Here is a 10189-nt window from a genome sequence, read left to right as displayed (position 1 = left end):
GTCAAGTTCATCCTCACGTAATCTCCCACAAAATATCAATATGATCTTTAGCTGCCAAATTCAAAACAACGTATATTATAAACAAGGGTAAGACAGGTATTTCACACTCTAAAATAACATTGAGGGACCTTAGGCTACAAAAGAACACATTGTGGACCTAATCCATTACTAAAAGTTAGATAGGGACCTTACACCGATTTTCCCTTCTTTTTTTTTTTATAATTTTGTGAGAGAAAAAGTGACATTAGGTACACCTAGAAGGTCTGTTAAAAAACTCCATAATGTACTTTTTTTTTTAAATGTAATACTCTAATGTAACACTCCAATAAACAAAAATTTCTTAGTATACTTTTATCAAATGTAACACTTCAATATGACGGGTATAATATAACATTAGGTAAATTTAGCAAGTCAGTTGAAAAATTTCTCAATATATTTTTTCTAAATGTAATATTCTAACAAACAAAATTTTTTTAATGTACTTTTCACAAATAAATATTTAAAAAAAAATTCTTAATATATATATTTTTTTCAAATATAAAACAATAACAATTAAAGAAATTGGAAGGACAAATAATAAGTATTACACCTCTAAAATGATTAAATAAATCATAAAAAAATTATGAAAATATATGGATGATAAGTCTAACATATCAAATTTATTGTTCAATCTCCCAAATAAAAAAGAAGGGCCCCTATTTTCATTAAAATGAGCATTTGGTTGATTCGATTCAACTGCAAATAACAGAAGCAAAATAAAGCAGTCCCATTCGCATACATACAGAGAACAAAGAAGGCCGCGCGCGCGCGCGCACACACACACACACACGAAGGAGGAGTAGAAAGAGGGTCGGGTCCCAACCTGAGATCGAATGACGGATCCGAATATGGAGCTTTTGCAGGAATCGGGTTGGGAGGAATTGAGGAAGGAGGCTCGCAAGATCGAGGGTGATCTCGATGTCAAGCTCTCCTCTTACGCCAAGCTCGGCGCTAGGTTTACCCAAGGCGGTTAGCTCTCTCTCTCTCTCTCTCTATATATATATATATATACACGCACGCACGCATATGAATCGATACATGTATGTATGCAGTCTTGGATCTAGCTCTGTTATACAATTTAAGTTACTAAACCTATAATTGAAATTGCAATTGTCAATTTTCCATTAGCATTATATTGATGCGTACAGATCATAGTGAATTGTGGAATCTGAATTCCTGTTCTTACAGTTTTATGATTGAAGTTCTTGTGTTTATGTTTCTATTTTGTATTGTAAAATTGCACTTGTTATAAAATGCTACATTATTTCCCCCCAGTTTTTTGTGTTCTTTTAAAATAATTTGCATTAAAATTCAGTTACTATAAAAGTGTATTTTTTTCCCCCCTTCTAATTTGCATTGTATGGGTCATCAGAGAGGTATTTTGCCTAACAAAAGTATATATATATATACATTCTGTATTTGGTCTAACCACTTTTGTCATGTCAACAGCACTCTCTGCTCTGCTAAATAAGTTTATCTAGCCTCCAAGGCTATCCAAATGCAGCTAGCTAGCCAAGAAGAGGATGAGGCAAAATGGGTACTCTGTTGCCTATCGTGTTAGACCTGCATTATGTAACCAGGCTAGACAAAATGCTTAAAATGTTCTAAATGCTTAAAATGTTCTATTTGGAGATGCTTTCAAAGGTTCATTGGAGAGTAACAAAGCATGTTACTTTTCAAAGAATGACAAAACATGTCAAAGTACAAAACTCGGAAAGTCCTCCATATGAGATGAATTATTCTAATGATATATTGGAGGTGAGCATGTGACCATAACTAACTCTCTGAGGGCCGGGATTATTGCCGATTTTAGAAAAGTCGTTAGGTTTTGTTAAAATCTAGTTAACCCATTGAATAGTCTTTTGATTCTAGTTAGTTCAATTGACACCATCATGTGAGGTGAGTAATTAGGTGTGGGGGTGGTCGCGGATCCGGTTGAGTTAGGTGGAATTTCATCCGTCATTCGTCCAAAATTAGACAGATTGAAAAAAATCAATCCGCATCCATCCACCGGTTTGGTGGATGTGGATTGAACTGGCCGTGCGGGTTAGCGGATAGATGCGATTGGTTTAGCGGTTTGGACTTTACAAATTTTGGACATTTTTTTGAATTATAATTCATAACTTTTACAATATCCAATAACTCTAAAGCAAAAAAAATGTATTATTTGTCTATAATGCATGCATATTTTTAAGGTGTTTTTCATTTTCACAAAAATATATATTTTATTATTTCTACTCTATGTTGTTACTTGTCAGTAGTTTTTTCTTTTTTTCTTTTTTTGAACTTCATCTACGGGTGTATCGGGTTCATGTGGATGCGAGATGGTTGATCTACCATCCGAACCGTATCCGCAAATTTTGAAATATTTCATCCACATCCGTTTGTTGAAAGACACGCACCTGCCCAAAATTAATCGAGTTGGATCGGTTAAGTCGGATTGGACGGATCCATGATCATCCCTACTTAGGCGAGAGTCATTCACCATTGAGTGATTTGGGTGCCAGAGTACTTGCTTGGTGTGGTCAAAATGGGTGATTTGCCATTTGGTGAATACTTATTAGGCTAATTTGTTTGGTACTGATGAGAGTTGTTCAAGGCATGTGGTAGTTATGTTGGAACTTTGAGTGATTGGCAAAACACTTCTTGAGTTGCACACCACACCGTAATATTATGGATCACAGTTCACCAAATCCCAGCAAGGTAAAGAAATTCTGTTCTAGGCTTTTAGCCACTTTTAAAGGAGAAAATAAAATTATTTTGTCCTTAATCTTGTGGACCTCACCAGATAAGATCTCATTCAAAAGGGGTTCAAGTGGTGCAATTATCTTCCCGAGTTGAGTGGTTCGGTGAGATCTATCACTTGTCATTCAATGGACTACATCATCGAACACATGATTGACCAAATTAGATTGGAGTAAGGGAGATGTTTCAAACAAACTCAACCACAACATCGAGGTGATCAAATCAGGCAATCATTCTTTTCTGACAAAAGGAAGAACAAGTTCAAAACGTTTGCAATGATTACAAAAGTAATTGTAAATTGCATTGTCTATAGCATGAGAATCTTCAACAAGTTTGGGTTGAGCACAGAATGAAGTCCCACATTTAAGAATCAGAGATTACGAATCTTGATGCAAGACCCTTCTGCATCGTCTGCCTTTTCCACATTCTATAAACCCCTGGGACTCTTCTTTCCATAGTGATGGACAATTGCTTGGTGGTTTGATCTCAACCATTTATAATATGGCTTAGCCAAACCATGTCATAGATAGTAATATGAATTTGATAACCAGTTTACTTATAAAAATCGCAAAAAAGAAAAAAGGATTTGATAACCAGTTTTTAAAGTGAGTTTTGTTCATAGATGTAAACATAATTTTCCTCTTTTTTGAGAAGTTACTAAATTTAAGTGTATGCTTTTTTTATTCAACTCATGGGATCATCTGCTAGAGGGTGATTAGATTTAAATTTGATTTCTGTATTTAACTACTATCAAATTCATATATTTGATGGAGTAGTTATGTTATTATCCAAAGATAAAGTTTATGGTTTATTACCAGGTTTTACAGTTCCTAGGTTTGGATACTGAGTTGTTTGTCTTGGTTGTTTGCCTTTCTGATGATCATATATACATGGGTTCAGGTTACGTGGATGGTGGGTCGCCCACTTTCGGGTCCAGCAGGTCATGGAAGTCCACGGAAATGGAAATCCAATCCTTGCTGGAGAAGTTACTAGATATAAATGATGCTATGAGTCGATGTGCTGTATCTGCTGCTCCTACTACTTCAGTCACCCAAAAGCTTGCACGGCACAGAGACATATTTCATGAGTTCACCCAGGTTTCTTCTTTTTCTACGTAGTAGTAGTATTTTTCGTTTTACTGATGTTTTCTCAGTTTTAAAATTCCTCCCACTGCATTTTCTACTAAGGAATTCTATAAAGCTCTATCTACATGTGGTTCAAGTTGTAAAGTGCCATTTATGCAGTTATTTATTCAACTTCTTATTCAAATTTTCACTAATAGCTACTTATTCTTAATATGAGATTTTCTCACAATACAAGTGCAATTTTTGCATCTATTTGTGTTGCTTTGCTGAAGCAATTAGGAGTGCTTAAGTAGTTTACAAACTTTCGTTCATTTCTTTGTCTCTGTTATTACGATGACCATCCCTCATGATTTATAGAATTCTTATCTGAACTAATATCTCTGCTAAATTGCTTGGCGTTGGAGATACAGACGTCACAGCCAAATTTCTGAAGAGTTTGATTTCCGTGGAACTAAGAAAAAAAAAAAAAATTAAAGAATCATGATGTGTTGTGTTGTAACCACATTTAATTCCTGAAGAGTTTTTGGATGCAGTTTTTTTTCTGAATATAGAACACCATAAATGCTAATACTACAATACTACAAACCCTCATATTTAGCGCGCACCCAAAAAAAAAAAAAAAAAAAAAAAAAAAAAAAAAAAAAAAAAAAAAAAAACTGATAATCAAGAAGGAATCATGTTTGTCTCCTGTGGTGCTGGGTTGGTTTGTTGGACTGGAAACTTAAACCTCTAATTAGTTCAGGGTTTATATTAAACAAACCTCAAGGAGAAAGGAAAGAATGTCGAAACTTGTCTGAACTGTATAGACCTTGCCTAAATTGCAGACAAGTTGGTCAAAAAATTTGATCCTTTATCACCCAACTTTTATCACACTATTCCAAAACCTGTAGCATAGCAGTTGGGCAGTTTTGCTGACCTGCTTTCCGCCATTTACGCTGTGTTTGGTTGGGGGATTTGGGGAAGTATTTGGAAAGGAATGGGAAAATGTATGTGAAATTAGGTGAAATATAAGTATATTTTATTCACATTTCACTAAACTTTTCCCTTTCCCTTTCCTAATCCCTTTCCAAATCCCCCAACCAAACACAGCGTTAGAGTTTGGCTTTAAGTGAGTAATAGTTGGACAGTGTTGCAGTCTTGATGTGTGTTGTAATTATGTTTCAGCAGACATTTTAACATTTTCACATATTTGCATTTGCTTTCCATTTTCTTGCAGGGAAGTCTGGTCTAGAAAGTGTGTAAGTTATCTGTTGATGAATTTTGGTGTCAATATGAGCCATTTTCAATTGGTGTTAGTTGTGTTGCCAGTCAGATGCTTCAAGCAGTAAAGACTTTAAACAGTAGCATCAGTAATACACTTGCATTTCCTGCAATACTCAAAATTGCTATTTTTTGTATTTATTGTTTCACTAAGGAGAACTTATTTGTTTCTTGTTATTTGCTGAACTTGTGCAAGCATGCTGAGCTATAAAAATAATTTTGATCTCACAAGCTAACCTGCTATATTACTTTGTGGATTTGGAGAGCATATATCTCTTGTATTATATCTATAATATGCCAGTGGATCAGATGTGTCTTATCTTCCTCATTGTTTAAATTTAACCTCCTTCAACAACTGGAGAGTACATAAAACATTCAGATTTACACGGGCTAGTATATTGTGTTGAAAGGAGAAATGAATAATCTAAAGTTCATGCTTGACTCTCTGTTAGCATGAACTATGATGTTTAATGGCCTTTACTTTTGCAAGACCAAAATAGGAGGAGACGCTTCATGGTTAAAAAGGCTACTTCTGTATCTGGTTTGATACATTTTAGTATTTCACGTTCATGTTCATAGCCAGCCTACGAGCTTGTATTGCATTTTTAATTTTCGCTATATTAGTATTTTTCAGGGTAAATTACACTTTGCCTCCCTTTTGTTTGATCATTTTTCCACTTTGGCCCTTAAAATTTATTTTTTCCCACTTTAGCCCTTCAATTTTGAAGTTTTTTTTTTCAGTTTACTCCTAAATTTAATTTCTGTTAAAAATTAAACAGAAAATGACACATTGACAGTCATGTGACATAAAAATATTTTATTACATATAACTTATATCTTTGACATAAACTCATCTCCATATAATAATATATATTTTATGTCATATGATAGTTATTCTGACATTTTTTTTTGTCTAATTTTGAACAAAAGTTAGTTTTAGGAGTAAATTGAGAAAAATTTGAAACATGAAGAGCCAAAGTGGGAAAGTAGCCGAACATAAAGGGGGCAAAGTGTAATTTACCCTATTTTTCCAAAGATTATTTAGCATATCATGAAAGATTATATCTGGATGTTTTTAGTGTGTTACCTGGCTAGTTCTATATCATTGCATTTTCTTAAAAGGATTGGTAGTTGTGCTTATTGGGCAACCCTCTTCTACTGAAGAATTGTAGTTGGCTCCTAAAGCACGGTCATGTGGTGCTCCAAGAGCCTCCACAACCAGTCACAAATGCCCACCCCTGTTAGTGAGCAGGGGTGGCCATATTTGATTGGAGGGTGCTCTTGGATCATCATGAGGCCTTGCTCCAAGAGCACCCAATGATTACACGTGCTTCTGGTTTCTTAGATATGAACCTTCTATTACTGCTATACTAGGCACTGTATCCTCTTTAAAGAGTTGCTTAAGGCCTTGTGACCATTGACTGAATGTCATGTGCTTCTTTTAGGAATTTAGGCGAATAAAAGGAAACATAAACTCAATGAGAGAACATGCGGAGCTTCTAAGTTCTGTCAGAGATGATATCAGTGAGTACAAGGTGAGAAAGATTGAAGTAATAACTTTCTATTTTAGATTCTTGTCAAAATGAAAATAAAAAATAAAAAATCTATTTTTACTTTTGTTTATTTGTTTCTTAAAGCTAAGATCTATGGTAATGCAGGCCTCTGGAAGTATGTCACCAAGAGTGCAAATACTACGGGAGAGAGCTGCCATACATGGGAGCATATCTCACGTAAGACATCAATGCTTTTTGATAGTACTATCATATGTCACCTATGCTAATTACTATATATTGAGCTAGAGTTAAGTTTGGTCTCCACTTGGTTTCCACATTTTTAAGTTTCCCTATTATCCTTCTTTGAAAAAAGAATTCAACAAAAGTTAGTAATGTTTGGGATACTACTTTGGGCTACAATAGCCATATAGGACAAAATTGACTATTTTAGCCAAATAAGACAAAATGTCACATCCACCCCATAATCATTTTATTTTTTCTTTCACAAAAGTGAATAAAAGCCAAAAAGCCTATTCCAAACGAGGCTTTTTAGCCCCAGGCTAAAATAGCCAAAAAGCTAAAATGCCAAACAGCTAACCCACATCCCAAACGAAGGCTTTAGCCTTGAAGGCCAGAATTGCAACTTTACTCCTTCCTATATCTCTCTTCATCACTCTTTGCTACCTCTGTCGTGTTTCTCCCTCTCCACCCCAATGTCCATGTTTCCTTTTAAAGAAGAATTCAACACAGATTAGTTAAAGGATGTAATTGCACATCACACCTGCAGACCTACTACACTTCAACAAAAAAAGAAAGAAAGAAGGCAAACATATATTCGTTACTATAGGTTCTATCTCAATATACCATTTTAAATAAAGAGTCAATTATGATGTAGTTTTATTACATATTCTGTGCTGGAACCACTGGATCCTTAAACCATTTTTAAATTGTTTATTTATTTATTCTAGTTACCATATAAATCCAGGCTAGCCAGCCATGTTTGGTTTCAGACAGGGTGCCTAAATCAAATTTGAGGTTAGATTTGTGATGGAACTTTTTGACTAAATTCAAAAACTTGGTTGAACAACAGGAGCGACCAAAATATATTAAGGGCTCATTATTCATTAATATATATATATATATATTAAGGACTCATTAATGGCTGGGAAAATGCAAAGATTTGATATATTCAAGTTGCCAAACTTGTCAATTTCAACTAATTTGGATTTAGCTAAACAATAAAACAATACACTCTTTATTCAGGAGATAATAAACATGTTTTGACATTAACAATCATACTCTATACCCACCCTCATGTAATGTGGGTTTTGAAGGTATGATATTTTTCCTTGATGGTAATAAAGGTTTTTACGCTCTCAGAAACTAAGCAATCTTGGTTAATTTTAGGCATGCATATATAGGCCTATTCATTTTTAATAGTCCCCCCTATTCATTATTAATAAGTATGATTTGGTTGCATAGCATGTCTGCTTGTTCCTACTGTCATCGAAGCAGTAAATATAAACTGGCATTAAATGTTCTATTATGTAGGCCCCTTCTAAGGATACCTAACTGAACTATCTTATGCAACTAATCTACTTAGATGGAAACTATCTTATTTGCTAACTTCTCGACTGTAAGATCTTTTGCTATCTTAGAAGTTTCTTTTGATCTCTATTCCATGGCATTGTTTGGTTAACTGTTATTGCAGATAGATGATGTTATTAGTCAGGCTCAATCAACAAGGGCAGCTTTAGGATCCCAAAGGGCTTTCTTCGGTGATGTTCAGGGGAAAGTGAAGCTATTGAGTGACAAGTTCCCTATCATTCGTGGCCTACTTGGTACTTTCTTGAACCTATCCGCCCTAATGAGTTTTAGCTGCCTCCGAAATTTCTTTTCACTTATCTTGTTGCTGATCATTGCAGGTTCCATAAGGAGAAAGAAATCGAGAGACACTCTCATCCTCTCTGCTGTTATCGCCGCTTGTACGCTGTTTCTTATTATTTACTGGCTTTCAAAGTAACTAATGATGTGATTTATAGATATAACCAAAAAAAAAAAAAAAAAAAAGAGAAAGAAAAGAAGAAGAAAGTTCGCGACTCTTCTTTTAAGTGATTTTGCGTGTGTAATTTGTTAGAACAAATCGAAGCTGGCTGTTTTAAAGCTCGTGGCACGTTTTTGTGGTGCCATTATGCAACAATTTTCTCATTCTGCTAAAATGTAGTCTCTCTCTCTCTCTCTCTCTCTCTCTCTCTCTCACTTGTTGCAACTATTGGTATTGAAATTAGGGAAAACTACACTCGTAACCACTTTAATTGTGAGCCGTTGTCACTTTACCCACTTCAACAAAAAATTGTTACGTTTTACCCCCTAATCTTCTGATTAGTTTCAATCTCAACTCTCTTCTTTTTTTATTTGGATGACATGTAAGCTACTAGTGCATGCCAATTTTATGACAAAAATGTTTATGTAAGAGTTGGCTTATATACATATATGTAATATATATATATATATATATTCTGATCTGATCATAAAATTGGCAGCATGTGTATGTCTTTTTTCTCACACATTTCTTCATAAGAAAGTGGAACATATATACATATTTCTCACATATATGTAAATAAATAAGCTCTTGAGTGACCAATTTGGCATAGAAATGGTATGAGCAAGCTCATATTGCCATTTTTTCGTCCTCTTTTATAAATAAATATATATATATATATATATATATATATATATATATATATATTAATAGAAAGTTGAGATTGAAAACCAATCAAACGATTAAGAGGGTAAAATATTGCAAATTTTAGTTGAGAGAGGCAAAGTGTATATGTTTATTTAGTGCCATTATGCTAAATGGTTTCTCTCTGTCTCTCTTTCTCAAACTTGTTTGCAATTGGTATTGAAACTATGGGTGCAATGGTAGTGCATAATTTATCCTGGTGATACATGTGGTTGCTTAATGCTGTGTTTGGTTGGGGGATTTGGGGAGGGATTTGGAAAGAGAAAGGGAAAAGGTGTGTGAAACTATGTAAAATATATGTATATTTTTTTCACATTTCACCTACTTTTTTCATTTTCCTTTTTAAATCTCTCCTCAAATCTCTCAATCAAACACGGCATAAGAGTACTGTTTTTCTTTTTGTTGGGATGTCACATGTTAGGCCTCTGGCACTCTCTATTCAATGTCATGTTGAATGTGGTCCATAGAAGCTTTGCTCTGTGAGGTTGGCCAACATTGTTTTCTTGAAGCTTTGGCACAGTCTCTAGTATGTCTTATCTCCATTTCCAGAAACACAATCTTGACGATAGGATCCAAGATTTCGAGTTGGAGGTTTGCTTCTTGTTAACTGTAGGATTTCTAAGGATTAATTCTCGGTTGTTCAGATATGTGGTAACTCAGGTCCAATGGGACTAGGTTGGGCGAGAGATACTTGGGTTATCAAAGACTAATTATTTTATTTTATTTTATTTTGTTTTGTTTGGTGTTATTAAGAAAAGGGAGAGGAAGTTATTAAGAAAAATAACACACATTGTTTTGTTAATAAGAAAAAAAAATTGAAA

General features: G+C 34.4%; 1 protein-coding gene across 1 annotated transcript; it reads left to right on the top strand.

Moving 5' to 3' along the window:
* Positions 1-661: 661 nt before the first annotated feature.
* Positions 662-8841, top strand: LOC114298352 (Golgi SNAP receptor complex member 1-2). Its single transcript, XM_028242922.2, has 6 exons — positions 662-1008; positions 3685-3881; positions 6575-6664; positions 6788-6859; positions 8334-8463; positions 8548-8841. The coding sequence occupies exons 1-6, from the start codon at positions 873-875 to the stop codon at positions 8643-8645; spliced, it is 723 nt and encodes a 240-aa protein (XP_028098723.1). The 5' UTR covers positions 662-872; the 3' UTR covers positions 8646-8841.
* Positions 8842-10189: the final 1348 nt, after the last annotated feature.

Source organism: Camellia sinensis, chromosome 2 (assembly GCF_055761805.1).
Source record: "Camellia sinensis isolate YWXY chromosome 2, ASM5576180v1, whole genome shotgun sequence".
In the NCBI taxonomy this organism is placed as follows: domain Eukaryota; kingdom Viridiplantae; phylum Streptophyta; class Magnoliopsida; order Ericales; family Theaceae; genus Camellia; species Camellia sinensis.
The sequence above is the reverse complement of the archived record's forward strand: the minus strand, read 5'-3'. Positions and strand labels throughout refer to the sequence as shown.